The 19329-nt window shown below is 40.7% G+C and overlaps 1 protein-coding gene across 2 annotated transcripts in view; it reads left to right on the top strand.

The window, feature by feature from the left end:
- RBM28 (RNA binding motif protein 28) overlaps window positions 1–18525 on the top strand; it is a 30275-nt gene extending 11750 nt beyond the window's left edge. The window contains exons 11-19 of one of the 2 annotated variants that reach the window (XR_011539258.1): window positions 2417–2490; window positions 3570–3705; window positions 4693–4757; window positions 6549–6707; window positions 8557–8706; window positions 9037–9111; window positions 11360–11723; window positions 12352–12451; window positions 14427–16031. Coding sequence is in view for 1 of the 2 variants with exons in the window: in XM_070616543.1 (XP_070472644.1) it covers window positions 2417–2490; window positions 3570–3705; window positions 4693–4757; window positions 6549–6707; window positions 8557–8706; window positions 9037–9111; window positions 11467–11723; window positions 12352–12451; window positions 14427–14561 (1151 nt within the window). In the remaining variant the exon portion in view is untranslated. Of the gene's footprint in view, window positions 1–2416; window positions 2491–3569; window positions 3706–4692; window positions 4758–6548; window positions 6708–8556; window positions 8707–9036; window positions 9112–11359; window positions 11724–12351; window positions 12452–14426 lie in introns of both variants that reach the window. The other variant, XM_070616543.1, reaches the window with a different exon arrangement.
- Window positions 18526–19329: the final 804 nt, after the last annotated feature.

Here is a 19329-nt window from a genome sequence, read left to right as displayed (position 1 = left end):
TTTTTTTTGGCTGGAAAAGATTTGCTCTGAGCAAATCTCTTGCCAATCTTCCTTCCTCCTCCCCCCGCCACCCCAAAGCCCCCAGTACATAGTTGTATATTTTAGTTGTAAGTCCTTCTAGTTCTTCTATGTGAGCCCCTACCACAGCATGGCTACTGACAGACAAGTGGTGTGGTTCCGCACCCAGGAACTGAACCCCAGCTGCCAAAGCAGAGCATGCCCAACTTTAACCACTAGGCCATCAGGGCTGGCTCTCTATTCTGAATTTTTTTAGGAGTCTTCGTACTGTTTGCCCTAGAGGCTGCACCAGTTTGCATTCCCACCAGCAGTGTATGAGGGTTCCCTTTTCTCCACATCCTCTCTAACACCTCTTATTTCTTGTCTTGTTAATTATAGCCATTCTGACGGGCATGAGGTGATACCTCATTGTAGTTTTGATTTGCATTTCCCTAATAATTAGTGATGTTGAACATCTTTTCATGTGCCTGTTGGCCATCTGTAAATCTTCTTTGGAATAGTGTCTGTTTAGATCTTTTGCCCATTTTCTAATTGGGTTGTTTGTTTCTTTATTGTTGAGATGTATGAGTTCTTTATAAATTTTGGATATTAACCCTTTATCAGATATATGGTTTGTGAATTATCTTCTCCCAGTTGTTAGCTTGTCTTTCATTTTGTTGATGGTTTTCTTTGCTGTGCAGAAGCTTTTTAGTTTGATGTAGCCTCATTTGTTTATTTTTTTTTTGTTTCCCTTGCCTAGTGGGTCATGGTGTTCAAAAAGATGCTGCTAAGACTGATGTTGAAGAGTATACTGCCTATGTTTTCTTCTAGAGCTTTTATGGTTTCAGGTCTTACATTCAAGTCTTGAATACATTTTTGTTAATTTTTGTATATATTGTAAGATAATGGTCTACTTTCATTCTTTTGCATGTGGCCAGTTTTCCCAACACCATTTATTAAAGAGATTTTCCTTTCTCCATTATATGTTCTTGGTTCCCTTGTCAAAAATTAGCTGTCCATAGATGCATGGGTTTATTTCTGGGCTCTCAATTCTGTTCCATTGATCTGTGTGTCTCTTTTTGTGTCAGTACCATGCCATTTTGATTACTACAGCTTTGTAGTATATTTTGAAATTAGGAAGTGTGATACCTCCAGCTTTGTTCTTTTTTCTCAGGATTCCTCTGGCTATTCGGAGTCTTTTGTTGTTCCATATAAGTTTTAGGATTCTTTGTTCTATTTCTTTGAACAATGTTGTTGGGACTTTGATAGGGATTGCATTGAATCAGTAGATTGCTGTAGGGAGTATGGACATTTTAACTATGTTAATTCTTCCAATCCATGAGCATGGACTATCTTTCTATTTCTTTGTGTTGTCTTCAGTTTCTTTTAAGTGTTTTATAGTTTTCAGTGTACAGGTCTTTCACCTCTTTGGTTAAACTTATTCCTAGGTATTTTGTTGTTGTTGTTGCAGTTGTAAATGGGATTGTATTCTCTTTCTGCTAGTATGTTGTTAGTGTATAGAAACACAACTGATTTTTGTTTGTTGGTTTTGTATCTTGCAACTTTGCTGTGTTCACTTATTATTTCTAATAGTCTTTTGTTGCATTCTTTAGGTTTTCTAGATATAAAATCATGTCACCTGCAAATAGTGGTAAAAGATCAATGTTCCAGTAGCTCTAGGAAATATGGCATTGTTTTTATATGTGAAAGAATATTTGAAGTCTAAAGGAATACTAACAAAATATTATGTAACCTGTATTTCTTTTTTGGAGTTTTCTATGAGGTGAACTTTTTTTTATTTGCTTGTAAAAGCTGTGTTTTATCAATAGCAGAAATTAGGATGGGCTGATTGGCCTTACATCTAGCCAGTGAAGGGTGGGCCTGTGGAAATTTTAGAGCATGAATCAAGAATTGAGTTCATGGCTTTCTGGTTCACTGCTGTATTCTTGTGATAGAGACCAGGAACTTTTACTCCAAGAGACAGATCTGCCCTTATCTGATACCTCCCACCAAGTGACTGTGATGACAGTGAGATCTGTAATTAATTTCAGGGTTAAGTGGTTCCTGCCTTATTTTTAGTCCTCTAATAGACATGCAGTAAGTGAATTAAGTGTTAAGCTGGAATTTCTCTACCATTTCGTATGGATCTTTCTTATTAAGGAGGGAGATGGTGAGACTAAAGCTCTAAGATGTATTGGAAAAGATGAAGGAAGTAATAAAATTTCATTGTGAGCAGGTGTGCTATCTTATGTCTTTGAACTCTTAATGCCTGACACAGTGCCTGTCTCGTGGTACTTAGCAAAAGGATGCTACTACCCCTTCCACGTTGTGTCAGGTTGCCACCATTTGTAGTGTTGTCTTTGGCTTCCTGGTGGGCCATGGGAGTTTGTGATCTCACTTAATTTTGTCTCTTGAGTAGGTTGTGCATTTGCTCAGTTCATGACTCAAGAAGCAGCTCAGAAATGCCTTGAAGCTGCATCTCCAGAGACCGAGGTAAGGAAGACATTTCCTTTACTCTATAACTTAGGTGATAGTGGCTCCCAGGGGCAACATCTGATGTTTACAAAAAGCAATATTATTATTATTGTCAATAATATAATAATAAAGCTAACACTTATTGAGCACTTGGTTAGGCACTGAGCTTTACTTGTATTACCTTATTTTAATCTTTATATCAGCCTTATAGGAGCATATAAGGTAAGTACAATTATTATCCCTATTTTATAGGTGAGGAAACGGGTATAATGATATATGTAATATTTCTTGATCACTATCTGTGTGTTAGCCTTTATCCTAGCTGATGACATGAAAGACTGGGGCAAGAACGGATTAAGGCCATCTATGAAGTAGAGTAAATGTTTTGTTTTGTTTTTCTGAGGAAGATTAGCCCTAGCTAACTACTGCCAATCCTCCTCTTTTTGCTGAGGAAGACTGGCCCTGAGCTAACATCCATGCCCATCTTCCTCTGCTTTATATGTGGGAAGCCTACCACAGCCTGGCTTGCCAAGCGGTGCCATGTCTGCACCTGGGATCCAAACTGGCGAACCCTAGGCTGCCGAAGTGGAACCTGTGCACTTAACTGCTGCACTACCGGGCCAGCCCCAAGAGTAAATGTGTTTGAGAGAGAAAGTGGGTGATGAAGAATTTTTCTGTGTATTCTATGAGCAAGAGTATACATTGTTTTGAGACAAGTTATCCTGATGCCATTGTCTCCTAAATTTTCTTGAGTAGAATTAACACTATTATTTCATTAGCTTTCTTTAGAATGCTAAAAATATGCCTATTTACAGATCATTTTCCTCAATTTGGGCCTACTTTGGGACTAATCAACTCCCCAAAAATAAATTATTTACTGCTGACTGCCCTAAGTACACACGTGGCCTTTTGCATGACTATACTAAATACTGTTAGGCTCAGTGATCCACTTGCAGCCAGCTGGGCTAAAACATCCTGGGGGTTGGGTTCCATAGCATAGTTAGGGCTTGCTGTTTCCGTTTCCTTGGTGTTCCTTGTCAGGTGCTTAGTTTCTACTTATTATGTATTTTAAGAGAGAGGATTACAACCTCTTACAGGGTGGTGGGCTTAAACTGGATGGCCGGCAGCTCAAGGTTGACTTGGCAGTGACCCGTGATGAGGCTGCAAAGCTCCAGACAAAGAAGGTGAAGAAGCCAACTGGAACCCGGAACCTCTATCTGGCCCGGGAAGGCTGTGAGTAGTGGAAGGGAGACATGAACCAGCCTTCTCAGTAGCTGGCTCTGTGCTATGACAGTGACCCAACAATAGTGTGTTTGGGATCATGTTTCAAATTAAAAACCCAAATGTCTCTTTAACAGTGTTATATTGTGATTCCGCTTTAGCAGATGTGGCTTTCTCTTAGCAAACTTCACCCAGTCTGTGGATTAACTGGTCCATTTGTTTTTCTGCCTGCATGCCTCTAGACCTTTTCGTCAGAGGATTGCCAGGGCAAAGAGGAAGGAAAAACTCAAATTGCCTTCGCTTCTTGTCATCATTTCTAATATGTTTTCTGAAGGAGTTGAAAATTATGACTAGAATTATTCTTTTGGATTATTCATGAATTTAACATGTACAATCAGTGTCTTTCTCTTAATGTCAGAAAGAGAATAAAAAATTAGCTTTAATTAAAAAAAAAGAAGAATCTCTTCTTCAAGGTCATACAGTATTTATTGGCCCACCTTCTGCACCGCCTAGACTATTAATGTAAGGCCATTAGCCTTTCGGACTAGGCCTTTATATGGCAGCGTGGCTGTTTTCTGGGCTGGCTTATTCACTGCTTAGTAGTGGCCCCCAAGTACATGAAGAGCAGCAACATTCTAAGGGCAGATTATAGGGGGAGCATTTTTGCATTCCAAATGTCTAAAATGTACTTACTTTCAGAACTTCCTCTGGGCCTTGCCATCTGACTTTGGGCATGTACATGAAGCTTCTCTAAGGGGAGGGAATGAGAAAAAGAGCAAAAATCACAAAATGTTCAGAGTTTTGGTCCTTGAGAGCAGCTCTGAGCCGAGAACTTAGCCCTGTAGCCTATTTCTGGACCTACCCAAATGCCACTGTCTCCTGGCCAGCATAGTCCTCTGGGCCCTATACAGAGAGCTTGCATCATTCAAATCACATTCTTCTTGTTGCTCAGTGAAAATTCCCATGCTGATGTCTTGGCCTGTTTTCCTCTTTCTGCAGTGATTCGTGCTGGGACGAAGGCTGCAGAGGGCGTGAGTGCTGCTGATATGGCCAAAAGAGAACGAGTGAGTGGATTAGGCACCAGCCGTCAGGTTCTGCATGACTTATTATAAATCAATAAAAAATAATAATGAATGCTAGAGGTGCTTATCAAAGAGCTAAGTATTGATCACAGACCCAACTTACACTTTTGTTAGAAAAGAAACACACAGGTGACAAAACAGATAACCCAACATTATACATAATATTATATCAGCATTATATGCCATTATAAGAACTGGGTCTTATTCTTTATTTTCCTAATGCTCAGCAGTAAATATTTGCCGAATAGTATGTTTGTAGATCATGCAGTAAATGCTTAGAGGCTAGGGCTATTTATAAGTAGATATCGGTATAAATGCAGAATAACATAAGAAAGGAAGATCAGAGCAAGCTGGAGTTAGTAGGGAAGGAGGTAGATGTGGGTCTTGGAAGTCAAAGTTAAGATAGACATTTTGGGCAGGAGGGTGATATCCCTAGATTATAAAATCATTTTAGGAAAACTCCGTATTATGGGAGTTTCCACTGATAACTGCTACCATTAAGTTCCTTTGCTGCTCAGTAATGTTTGTCCCCAGTAATTTTTACTTTTGCTCATATAGCTTGCTTTCAAAAGGCTAAGGCAGCTTAGAATGGTAAAGATGCATAACCAGTAACAGAGTTAACTATGGAACCTGAAAGTGCAGAAGATGGTGGACAGAGATGAGAAAATAATGACAGCAAGAGGCAGTGTGTCTTTTCTGTGTTCGTTTTCTAGACCAGTGTTCTCAACTGCCTTTGATAGTGAGCATCTGGAAATCATGGTATTGGGGTGTGTTTGGGGGACATTGTATGCCCTTTTCTGATCACAATGCGATAGTGACACATTTAGTTTCCTCTTAGAATGAATTTTTCTAGCAAAAAGCTCACTAGATTATATGCATGATAATTCACAGCAAACACAGTTTTTCCTGGGAGAAAAATCAGACTGTTGAACTTCAGCATGATAGCCTCCTCAAATAGCCCTGTAATACTCATTTCCAGAGTATCTGTTTATTTTGTGATTTGTTAGTACTTTTACCAAAGAATAGCAGTAACGGGAAGACTTAATAAAAGAAAATTTCAATTTAAAACTTTTTTCTACTAACCTAATTTTAAAAAAACAAATCAGGAGAAGAATGTCATCTTTTCACTTTAGAGACAGGTTGCTCTGAGACCACTGTTTTGTGCAGCATAGTTGAGGCTGATGCTCTAGAAGCAGAATGCATTTCTGTGGTCATGAATACTCTTTTGCCTCAAGGTGGCAGAGTTGAGCCAAGACAACATTCTCTCAAGTATTCTTTAAATAAATTCTGTTTCCTTTTGAAAGGACTAGATAATTAGTTTGAGTTGGTGGGTGAATAAGGACTGTGCATAGATGTTAAACACAGTGTTACTTATTATTTGCTCTGGGCCAGGTTTCAAGTTTGAGATTTTATGTATATTACCTCATTTCAGCCTCACATCAGTGCTGAGAGATTGCTTTTTTGATCAGCAGTTTCACTTGTAGCTGAAAAATTGAGGCTTAAAAAATTTCACGTTTGGCTAGTTGGGGATGGATATCTAATTGAGTCTGACTCCAGAGCCCATGATTGTGTGTACCGCCTACCCACCATGCTGCCTCCTTGAACCTTTCCCTGTGAGGGTGGCCATCGTAAGGCTGCAGTGTGGGTAATTCCCCTCCTTTTATCTGCAGATGTGGTTCTTAGATGGGCGTCATGGTTCTTCCCTTTTGGAGAGCTATGAGCCTGCATTTTTAAAAGGTGGATTGTATTCTTAACAGTTTGTTGTTCTTTCAGTTTGAGCTACTGAAGCATCAGAAATTGAAGGACCAGAATATCTTTGTCTCCCAGACGAGGCTCTGCCTGCACAACCTCCCAAAGGCCGTGGATGACAAACAGCTCAGAAAGCTGCTGCTAAATGCCACTAGAGGGGAGAGAGGGGTGCGCATCAAGGAGGTGAGAGTTGGCTCTGCCCTCTCAGAACTTTGGTATTCATCCTGGGTCAGATCAAGCATTATTTCAGGTTGTGGTGCTAGCAAATTGACAGATTTTCTTTTGGACCCATTGTCAACAGACAAGGCTGTGTTTGGTAGTTTTCTTTCCTTTTTGTTTTACCTCTTCTGAGAACTGCTTTTCACTGACCAAATTGTAGCAGAATGTGAGGAAGTCCCTGCCCGGGTGAATTACTGTAGCAAGCATTTATTGAATGCCTGCTGTGTGCTCAGCCTTATAACAGGTGCTGTAATGTTAATTTTCTTCCAGAGAAAATCATCTGTTTTGCTCTTTAGAAGAGCATTTTACTACCATTTAGGCTGTTAGCCTATAGTAAGAGTTCTCAGTGCCCCGTGGTGAGCACAGGGAGCCACATGGGTCTTTGACAGTTGTATCAGACAAGTGCTGGATTCATACCGACTTGGTTAGACATGGTGTGAGTACAGAAGCCTCTTTGCCACTACAGCACCCTTTACATACCTCCAGTAGAGCACTTTGTTACACTGTCCTGTGGTGTCAGTCAGTCATTTGTCCCAACTGGTTTGAGCTCTTTGAGGGCAGGAGTTAGCTCATTGTTCCCAATCCTTGGCATAGTACCTGGCACATAGTAATGTCTCAATCAGTATTTATTGAAAAAGTAACATAGCCAGTATTATGAATCTGCTTTGCTTTGTTTCATCACCATAAACTGTTTTCTAATCCCTGAAAGACTCTTCAACATGTGTGGTATTGGTATTTGGGTAATCACATGAGAGAATGTGAATGCTCAGCATAGATCCAATACCACTCTTAATAAAACTATTCAAAGTGTTAGTGGCACAGGGGTCACTTGTGTAATTTCTCATATGAACATGTACAATACTTAATGTCTGCACATTTAAAACCTGTCATTTAGAACAATTTATGTGTGTTTTACAATATTTCCATTATATTGAATTTTCTCTTAATTCTTTCATATGTGTAAATATAGTGTCTCAGTAAGATAGTAAGCTTCTAGAGGACAAGAACCTCATTTAATGCTTTTCTGGATTTCCCTACAGTACATAGCACAGTTCTAGGCACAGTAGCTACTGGACGTCTACCAAATGCAGCGTCCAAGTGTCCCCAATACCTAGACTTCTTCATTACATGAGAACTACAGCTTCCAGGAGTAATAGCATGTGAATGATCTGTTTTCCTAAAATATCCTACCGTACCTCAGTGCCCCAGCATGTCTATTACATCCAGCGTAAGGATTTAGGGAAAAATCATGCTGAAGTGTATCTAAGCTCCAAGCAAAGACGGCTAAGGTTTCTTCCTGTAATTCTGAGGCTGTATCTTGGGCAGGCTCTTCCCCATACCTGAAATGTCTTTCTTATCTAAAGCCATCAGGCCTTCTTCAACAAGTTCCTTTCTGAGTGGTTTCTTCAATTATGAGATCTGTGGACAGCATGTCATCCTTAGTGATAACTTATTATGCAACTTACTGTATAATAAATACTTATTATAAGTACCGTGTACCTCTCGAGTTGTACATATTGTCACCGGTTAGCTATTATAACTTTTCCTTGGGAAGTTTATTTTATTTACATGCTTATTTGTAGATTTGTGTTGATGTCTGTAAACTCTTAGGAAGTGAGAAAATATCTATTTAATTTGTTTTGTGCTCTCGCTAGGTGTATTCTAATAAGACAAACATAAGTGTTATTCCAGTGTAATTCTTGTGATGACAATATAGATGAAGATTCTGTTCCAATAATCTGATTTCTTATTGAATCTGTTAAGATTTCTCATCATCTCATAATTACTGCTCTTTTTCTTGTTCTGCTCATAGTGTAGGGTGATGCGAGACCTTAAAGGAGTTCACGGGAAAATTAAGGGTCAGTCCCTAGGCTACGCCTTTGCAGAGTTCCAGGAACATGAGCATGCCCTGGTGGCCCTGCGCCATATCAACAACAATCCGGAAATCTTTGGACCTCAGAAGGTGAGCCTCATCCTGTGGGGACAGCTGTTTCCCGAGAGCCATTTGCAGAAAACCATTTCTCTCCTTCATGTCCAGTGTTCTCTGACATTTGAATGGTTGGAAAGAGTAGAAAGTCAGTGGAGGGAATGAGCTGTGATTCAAATGATAAGACGACTAAAAGGAACTCTAAATTGGGTAGACTGCTTGCAGAACTGACCTCTTACCTTTAAGAAGAGTATGTGAGTGGCAGCCTCTGACTTGCAAAAAAGAGGGCAGTGGTGGGGGACAGCTCAGCTCGTTGCACTCGGAGATTGAGAAAGCTAACGAATGACTTTCTGTCTCCTGACACAGAGACCGATAGTGGAGTTCTCTTTGGAAGATCGAAGGAAACTCAAAATAAAGGAACTGAGGATCCAGCGCAGCCTGGTACAGAACTGAAATGTTTCTTTTGTTTTTGTTTTTTTAGTTGTGGTAAAATACACATAACATAAAATTTACTGTTTTTAAGTGTACAGTGCACTAAGATAATTTTTTTAAGGCCGTATTTAAACTCTTATATTGTTCAGTTTAAGGTTTTGCTGCCTTGAAGTAGGTCTCTACCTCATTAGGTTCTTTGTTACCCTTTGCTCTTTGTTCCCTGGAACTCTCCAGGCCACCTTCTCCTCTGCTAGCCTATCTTGTGATAGCTCCACAGAAGAGAGAGGGAGAGAGGAGAATTAGACTGATGTTATTACCAATCAGCAGTTCTTACACAGTGTTTGCTGACCGTACATATCAAATTAATTGCCAAGATTAACGTTTTACATTCCCTGTAGATTTCAACTATCACTTCCATAATTCTTTTTTCTTCTTAGATGGCTCCAGAATTGTGATGTCTGGTAGTTCTAGTACTGTTTTTAATCTAGTGTGGTATACAGGAAAGAACAGGAACTTTGGGCACAGGAATACTCATGTTTAAACTCTGGTTCTGCCCTTTTCTTAGTTCCTCGGCAAATTATTACCTCTCTCAGCTTCAGTTTCTAGTTTGTAAAATGAGATTAACAGCATCTTCCTCACATGATTGATGAGGATTAAATCAGATAATACATGTAAGTTGTCTTGCATACTGCATGGTCAGCACACAGTTAAATCTCATTGTCTTACCCATCTTCCCTCAGGGCACATGGGACCAGATTATTTTTGATATCATGATTCTTACAGCCTTCATGGATACGATACCTTAACTTGCATATGTATCAAACATTTGCTGTCTTTGTGGTGTATGCTAGGAGCATGACCAATAGAGGACCAGTTTCACTGGTTAATACAATGGCCCTGTGTTGGAAAACCTGGGATCTAGTTATTCAAGCCTGCTTTGTTATCCTAGGTATAGAATTGTTTACTGCCTTAAGCCATTGTTTAGAAGTGATTCTGAGGCTACTGGCTTAAAAAATAAAATTCAGATGGCTTTATCTGTTGCCTCCACTTATGTACATACTGCTGTGTCTCCCCTTTCCCCTGAATCAAGGATGCTTCTACTCAGTTCCATACTCAAATCAAATGTACTTCTTCAAGGAGCATTTTCCCACCTCTCTCAAGAGATAAGACCTCATTACTTGCACTTTTATGAACTTCCTTAGACTGTTCTTTAGTTGTCTGCTGTGCCTTATTTGTGTATACATCTCTTCTCTCCATTAGGCTGAGTCCTGAAAGGTAGATAGTTTATTCTTTGCATCTGTACCCTTACAACTTAGAAACAGAGAGTGGCACAAAACAGGCATACAGTAAATCTTTGGTATATCAATGTCCCTATCTAGATTTTTAAGGTGAAAATGACAAAATAACGCTTATTATTATTACATTAACTTCACATGAATCTTCTACTTTAATGCTACGTAACTCTGTAACATACTTTATGCCTTTCTTCTCACAGTGTCTTTTCCTTGTCTTCTTCACTTCATTTATTCCTTCTCTAATGCTCTTCCTTTCTTTATGTAGATTTGAGTTTCTGACTTGGGTCGTTTTCCTTCTCTGAAGAAATTCATTTAGCATTTCTTGCAAGACAGGTCTACTGGTGACCAATTTCTTTAATTTTTCCTTGTCTGAGAAAGTCTTTATTTCTCTTTCACTTTTGAAGGATAATTGCACTGGATACAGAATTCTAGGTTGGTGATTTTTTTTCCCAAAAAACTTTAAATATTTTGCTCTATACTCTTCTTACATGGTTTCTGAAGAGAAATCTAATGTAATCTTATTTTTCCCCCTCTGGCTTCTTTCAGGATTTTCTCTTTACCTTTGATTTTCTGTGGTTAGATATGAGAGGCCTAGGTGTAGGTTTTTTGGTGTTTATTCTGTTTGGTATTTGGCTGAGCTTCCCGAATCTGTGATTTAGTGTCTGTCATTAAATTTGGAAAAATCTCAGTACTTTTTATCAAATATGTCTTTGGTTCCTTTCTTTCTTCTCCTGCTATTCCCATTACACATTCGTTACACCTTTAGTAACTGTCCCATGCTACTGGCCTTTTCTTTTCCTTTTCTCTACCATCTTTCGAGTCTTGGTCATGCATGTACTTTCCCCCTGTTTCTGCATATGGAATGGGAAATGGTTGTTTTGTGTCCCTTACTCAGTAACCTTCTGTTACTGTGTCAGGGCCTGTGAATTACTTGTGTTCACTTTCCTCTGGTCTCTATTTAGGGGAAGAATTCTCTTTCTTTTACCAAGCTCACATAAATCTCCTCTTCTACTGAGTGTATTCAGCAAATAGACTTCATCCAGAAATGGCAGTCTGTTGTTTTATGCAGCAAAAAATGAAATCCAAGTCCATGACTGGCGAGCCCCAGCAGAACCAGCCAGAGCTTGGAAAAGACCAGCAACGGAATGCAGGCCAAAACCACACCCAGGAACCAAGCCAGGCTCCCCTGCAGCAGAAGGGGAAGGCGGGCTCCATCTCGTGGACAGGGTTCCAGACCAAGGCCGAAGTGGAACAGGTGGAGCTGCCTGATGGAAAGAAGAGAAGAAAGGTCCTGGTGCTCCCCTCACACCGAGGCCCCAAAATTAGGTGAGATGCAGGATGGTACCATTGAGCACTGAGTGGCTCCTCAGGGTGTGTTCTCGTTTAACCCTTTTCCTCTTTGTGGCTTTTGTTTGGATAAAAGGGATGCTTGGTGCTGGGCCAGTCCCACATGAAGGGTAGTGCACAAGTATCTTCATACCAGCGGAGTTGTCACTCTTGGGCCAATGGAAGCCAGGACATGACTGGCAGAGGGGACCTCGGAGGAGCCTTCCAGGGCAGGCTTTCATGCCATTTTTCTCCTTTCTGAAGAGCTTCCTCCTGTCCACATGGCCGCCCCTGTCAGCTGAGACCCACTTACTTGATGTTTCCTTGCAGTTTCTGTTGGGGCAGCAAATTAGTTCTATGAACAAAAGTTGATCTTTACAAAATATTTGTTAAATAAATGAAGGTTTTTGAGATTCTCTTGAGGTTTGAAGCCAAAAGGAAAAAACAAGTATACAAATGTTGAGCCTTAGGATATTCTGTTGCACTCTCCCTTTTTAGAATGACTTATCGAGGGCTTAGAAAGAGCCAGTGTAAGAAAATGAACTTTATCTTCCAGGCTGAGAGAACCTCAGGGGTACCAATTAGAGGAAGAACTCGGGGTGACCCTTGCTTGACCGTCTTATTTCAGGTTGCGGGACAAAGGCAAAGTGAAGTCTCTCCCTCCCAAAAAGCCAAAGCCCCAGATAAACCAGTGGAAACAGGAGAAGCAGAAATTATCTTCTAAGCAGGTGAGTTTTGTAGAGTGTAAGACTTTGGTATGGCATGACTCTGCCGGGGCTGGCAGCCACTTTTTTGCCTTGATTAGTTGAACAAAAAGGGCTTCTGGATTGCAGCTACACACAAGACTGCACCTTTTGAGGATGCTGAGGTACACAGTTTTAAAGTAGAGAGAATAGTAAAGTGAACTCCCATATATCAGTTACTCTGCTTCGACAATTACCTTGTTTTACCTGTTCCCCATACGTGCTTCCCCCCCGGCCTAGAGTACCTTAAAGCAAACTGTTTCACATGTAAATACATCTTGTATGAAAATGAAGTATATTGCTCAGAAAAATACCTCAGAATGCATCTCCAATTGACCAGACCTTAAAAATACTTACACATACATATGTATATATTATGCCATTATCATGTCTAAGAAATTAATAAGCATCTCTTAATATCACCTAATATTCAGCCCATATGAAAATGTCCCCATTGCCTCAAAAATGTTTTTTTATAGTTGGTTCATATAAATCAGGATCCAAACAAAGTCCACACATTATATTTGGTTGTTATATCTTTTGTCTTTTTTTCCCCTGTAATCTTCCCTCTTTCTCATCACCCCCCTTTTTTCCATGCTGATAATTTGTTGGAGAAACCAGGTCATTTGCCCTTTAGAATGTGTTAAATTTTGAATTTAGCTGCTTGCTTCCTTGTGGTGTCATTGAACTTTTTCCTGTAACACCCCGTATTGCCTATAAAATGGTAGTTATATGTAGAGACTTGATTAGATTCAAGTTCCACTTTGTTGGCAAGAGGATTTCATAGGTAGTGCTGTGTACTTTCTATGACATCGCATCATAAGGCACATACTGTCTGGTTGCCCCATTTTCATCGATGCTGAGATTGATCACTAGGTTGAGGGATTGTTTACCTCATCTTCCACTGTGAAGTCCCCATCAACCTCTCACCTAATGGTTTTAGCACCCAGTGATGATTGCTATCCAGATCCATTGGTTCAGTGCAGGTTACAGAATGGTGATTTTCTGATTGTATCAGTCCTTTCGCATTTTTTTAGTAGAATTCTGGAAGAAAGAACCTTCCCTTGTCAACTATTTGGTTACCATGAAATACCATTTGTATAGGAAAGGCAGGTTAATGCTTCATTTTTTTTCTCTTTATCAGTTTCCAGAGTAATGAATTGATATGCTGCCAATCTCCTATAGTGATAAGTAAGATTTTTTTAGTATTATGAATTCCTGAGTTTTTATATACTTGATGTGTTTCACTCAAATGCAGTTATTATTCCTGTCTCATGTGAGGCCAACAGAAGCCTCTCCAGGAACAGAAGGCTTCTGAGTCCTGATGTGAACCTGTCTTCGGTAGTGTCCTTGCTTTCTAATACAACCAGACAGCTCAGCTCATCTTATGTATTTCTTCCCTGGGCCTGGCATTAGCCATTTTTCCAAGGAGCCTTATTTCTTTTTAGTAGAAAACGGTGGTCCTACATTCTTGAACATTTGAGGTCAAGCTTTCTTTTCCCCTTCCCTAGTCCTTTTATTTTAAGGTAAAAGAAGCATTAGCTTCCCATCCTACTCAAGAAGTCTGTGTCCCTGGGAAGTCTGACCCGTGCTGCACTATCTTACAGAGCTCTATCTCTGAAATCCCCTAAGTGTTCTTTGTGACAGAAGGGAAAGCCAGAACATCCAGACTCTGGGCTGACATCTGTGAGGAGATTCACGTGAGCATTTGGGGGCTAGCTTGGGAGAGGCCTCGGAACAGTGTGTTAGTTGGGCCCTTCTTTTAGGCATTCCTGGTCTGGTTTCTTACTGATGGATGATTCTTTCTGGATTTTTCTCTCAAAGAGTCACTGGAAGTCTACCTCTTGCGGCGGACTAGATCTCTGTACCTACTTATTTTCTCTCTTGGGTGTCCTGAGGGTAAGGTGATACTTAATGCTTGAAATTGATTATCTTGTGTTTCCTTGCATTTCATTTGTAGGCACCTAGGAAAAAAGCTAAGGGAAATAAGACAGAAAACCGCTTCAACCAGCTGGTCGAACAATATAAGCAGAAATTATTGGGACCTTCCAAAGGAGCACCTCTTGCAAAGAGGAGCAAATGGTTTGACAGTTGATGATGGCAACACACTGGATAAGAAGCGGGATTGTGCGCTTCTTGATAAAGCTCCCAGGCCCCCCCACATCCCCAGTGTCATTTACTGAGGGTAAGAAACCCCTTGAGTGCATTGCCACTTTGTTGGGGGGCCCCTGGGCTGTGCACATCTGAACTTTGGTCTCTCCCTGGTGTGTGGTCAGTTAACCACAAAGAGAAATCTCAGAAAAACGTCGTGATGCTTCTTGCCTATTATCCGGATTATTGTGTTGAAGTTGTGTCTATAATTATTACCCATTTTAGTTCTTTGTTTCTCAGATGAAAACAATTGTAAAAAGCATTCTTGAGGGCTGAATTTTTAAGATGTATATATATATTTTAAGATGAGATATTTTGTGGCTTTTTGAATAACAAATGATCTCTCATTTCTAATACATGTGAATCTTTTATTATTTATGAATGTTTTTGACTTTCCTAACTCTAATTCAGTTATGTAGTCCTGTATACTGCAGGGATTAAGAGCAGAGAAAAATTATTTCCAACCTAATCTCTGAGGGTGAGAGAAACTTGGAAAGTAATTAAGGGCAGTGGGGCCTGGCAGAGAGCATGCCTGATAGTTATTTACCAGATGAGTGGGTAATTGTTAGTGGTTGACTAGAAATCACTTTGCAGTGGCCCACAGACACTAGCCTGGGTGGTGATAACTTGCATTTTCTCTCATCGTGCGCCTCATGCTGAGGACTTAGAAAGGTAGAGGGTAGTGGAGAGAGCAGTGAGCACAAGGCCTTGGCTCTAGCCTGACCTGCCTTTACCTAATGGGTGGACTTGAACCAGACACAGACTCTCTGGGCCTTAGTTTCCTCATCTATAGAATAAGAAGTTTAATTACAGGCTTTCTCTGATCCTTCCCAGCTCTAAACTCTGTTTCTAATGCATTCCTATCCATGTTCATATTCTTTCTATTTTTAAATTCAAGTTATAGGTGGCTTTCATTACTTTTCAAAATTTTAGAGGTGTCACAAATGCTGGGCGGGATGGTGAATAAATATTAGAGAATCAAGATCCAAAAAAGATCGTGATCACCTGAAGAAGTGGACTGAAACTGATAAGATGAAAATCATTGGAAACAAACATAAATTCTCTCACTTGGGACCAAAAATCCTACTGCACAAATTCTGGTGGGAGAGTTTGAGTCAATTATGAAGCAACAGTGGCTACCACAAATGCAGGAGGACTGTTAGGCTGTATTAGTAGGAATGAGATATCTCAAATGAGTGAGCTGCTAGTACTCTGAGCTGGCCAGACCACACTTGTAAGACAAATGTAATGACTAAATTGGTGAAGGAAATCAAAATATCAGATGGGAACAAAAGTGGTCATGAGTTTATTGTTATTGAAGCTGGTCATGGGTAAATGGAGATTTGTAATACTATTCTGTCTGCTTTTGTGAACATTTGAAATTTTCTGTAATAAAAAGTTAGATGAGGAGCCAGCCCAGTGCCATAGTGGTTAAGTTCATTTGCTTCACTTTGGCATCCCGGGGTTTGCAGGTTTGGATCCCGGGCACAGACCTAGCATCACTCATCAAGTCACGCTGTGGCAACATCCCACATGAGAAGTGGAGGAAGATTGGCAGAGATATTAGCTCAGTAACAATTTTCCTCAAGCAAAAAGAGGAAGATTGGCAACAGATGTTAGCTCAGGGCTATTCTTCCTCACATACAAAACAAAGTTAGATGAGTAACTGAAGAAAACTGGTACTGACCTGCCTGAGAAGGGGGTTCTTGGGATGTAATAGCTATTAGTAGAGCCCAGAAGGATATGTGGAGGCAGATGTGTAAAAGTGACAAGGAATCAGATTTTGGCTCAGTACAAGGAAGAACTTTAGCATAGCTGTCAGAGGAGCATGAGTTCTGTCTCTGGAACTCTTGAAGTGTAGATGTAGTAAGTCCACGATATTGTCCAGGGGATTCCAGAACTGGGGGATTGGGCTAGAGGAGGTGGTAAGGATCGGTCAGCCCATTAATGTTTGGACCCACGATGACCTGAAGATGTGCCTCATGTCTCACCCTAGGCCCTGAGGCCCCTTTCTAGAGAAAAGCTGATCAGCATTCTCTGTGTAGTATCCTTCATACACTTGGTCCTCCTTAGGTCTGCCCCATGGTTGAGATGGCTTAGCTTCTGCTTAAAACCCTCCAGTGCCTTCTCATCTCACTTTGATCGAAATTTCAACTCCTTTCCATAATGTGCAGTGCCCTAGGTTCTCCAGCCCCCATCATCTCTCCTACCTGTCTTTATCCACTCTCTTTCTTTCATTTTTGGCCACACAGGCTTTCCTTCAGTTTGTTTGATTGTTTACCACCTCAGAACCTTTGTATTTGTTCCCTTCACCTGGAGAGCTTCTCCCTCGGATCTTTGGATTATCACTCAGATCTCCATAGAGCTGTCACTGCCTCTTGGAGCCCTTCTCTGGCTAAAGTAGGGCTTTTCTTCCCCTTCTCTTTATCCTGCCCCCATCACTGAATTCTGTTACCCTGTTTATTTTCTTTCTAGCATTCATCTCTATCTGAAATTATTTGTTTGTTCCTCCTAGTTAGAATTTATGCCTTGTGAGAGGAACTTGATCTCTCTTGTTTGGTCCTGTAGACACAACACCTAGAATTGAGCCTGGCACATAGTAGGTATTGAGTTAATATTTTTTGAATGAAAAAAAATAATAGGGCAAAGAAAGAAACAGTACTCAGCAGGCCAGAGAAAGAGTTGGAAATATAGCCCAAAGTTCTTGCTTCCCTAGTCCAATCTGGTGCTATAGTGATGTTTTTCTCAGAATCATTCCTGACCGAGGGATATGGCTATTTCATTGCAATATCTTGGGAAACCAGTGAATGCTCAAAAGATTCTTAATTGGGTTAAAAATAGATAAAGGGGAGACCCTGAGAATATTTAAACCTTCTTTTGGAAAGAACTTAAGGATGAGGGCTCTATCTCCAGAGTTACCCTGAGACATTGTGACTTGAGGAATTTGAAACATTCGTGCAGCGACTTGGCAGCACACCTGTCCTGGGAAGGGCTGTGAGCTATGGAGGGAGTCAGGTACTTTATTATGGAGGATACACAGTATCCACAACCTGTCTGTCAGCTCATCTGTTTTCCCTTGGTCACCTGTCTGCTCACCAGACACCTTTTCCCCTAGTATGCAGATATCTATAAATTAACATTCCAAAATATATCTTAACATTTAGAATAGATGAAAGTTGGTGTTCATTCAGATAGCTTTGCTGGATTCTCTTAGATCCAAATATTTCTTTTGACAGCTTTGGCAACCCAGTATGTTTAAAACATCATTCAACTGCTTGGAGGGGCCGGCCCTGTGGCCGAGTGGTTAAGTTCGCGCCCTCTGCTTCGGCGGCCCAGGGTTTCACTGGTTCGAATCCTGGGTGCGGATGTGGCACCCCTCATCAGGCCACGTTGAGGTGGTGTCCCTGTCCCACATGCCACAGCTAGAAGGACCTGCAACTAAGATATACAACTATGTACTGGGGAGATTTGGGGAGATAAAGCAGAAAAAAGAAAAAAAAAAACTGCTTGGAAAGTTATTGTGCAGCTCTTTAAGAAAGTGATAAGAGGACAAATCATCCATTTTCTCACCACCCAGATTCCTTGTATGGTGTCTTCCTGTGGGACACTTTGCTGTGGTTATCTGGACAGCTCCTCCCCTTGCCTTGGGTGTGTTAATGCAACAAGAGTTGTGCTCACTCCTTCACTTCGGAGCCTGATGTTTTATTTAATGGAATTTTCTCACTTAAAGACGAAGGTGGAAGTACAGACTGCTTGGTTAAAAAACAACAACGATAATAACCATTTTTGTTAACATGCAAGACTGAAGGCCATCAGCCAAAACTGTCAAGTTTCAGTAGCATTTTCCTGCTTGGTTACACAGTAGCCTGGCTCAGAGATAATTCTTTAAATAAAGAGTCTTAAGATTGTGTGCTGGCTGTTTCTTTCTTTTTTGGGCTGGGGGCGGCTGCTTGGCAGTTTTGAGGAATCTGCTCTGATCCAGGATGTATAGTCCCTTCCTCTAGAGTTAGCCTGTGGCAAGGATTATACTTCATCTGTCTTGAAATGAGATCTGTAGCTTCCTCTGTTACAGAGTTAGGGCGTGTGAATTCATTCTTCAGAATACTTCCACGTAGCCTTTGGTAGTTTTTGCCTTGAAAAGAGATTTTCCAACTAAAAATTCAGAGCTGAGAACCTCAAGGCTCCAGAGATTTCCCATTTACCATGTATTTGGCCTTCAGTCATTTGAAGAGGCAGGAGGTCAAATATCCCACAGTGAGTGCTGACTACCCAGAATCTTCAGTCTTATGCCCTCTGGCTGACCCAAGTAGCTAGTTGTCTGCTTAATATTCCTTCAACTCACTTTTTATGAAGTGACTGAGAGGCATCTGCCAATTCTGTCATGTAAGTAGCAACTCTGCCACGCAACTTGGAAAGTTCCTGAACTTCTCCATAGGCTGCTCTCCATCATGGAAGTAGCCACATCATCAGACTAAGGATGCCCAAGATAAGTTTGTATTTCAGTTTGCTCTGAGTGATGCTCAACTATGCTTTCTCCCATCAGCCCTAACTTGTGCTTTAAGGGCCAGGATGAGGTTGCTTTGTTTCTCTCAGGCCAAGTAAAACTTTCCAGACTTCCCTTTGCCCAAGGTGGACCAGCTTAGAAGTTACCCACATGCATTGCCTTATTTTGGTTGGTTTGTTCCTGTCTTGGTGCCTCTTCCTTTCCAGGA

This window comes from Equus przewalskii, chromosome 4 (genome assembly GCF_037783145.1).
Source record: "Equus przewalskii isolate Varuska chromosome 4, EquPr2, whole genome shotgun sequence".
NCBI lineage: Eukaryota > Metazoa > Chordata > Mammalia > Perissodactyla > Equidae > Equus > Equus przewalskii.
The sequence above is the reverse complement of the archived record's forward strand: the minus strand, read 5'-3'. Positions and strand labels throughout refer to the sequence as shown.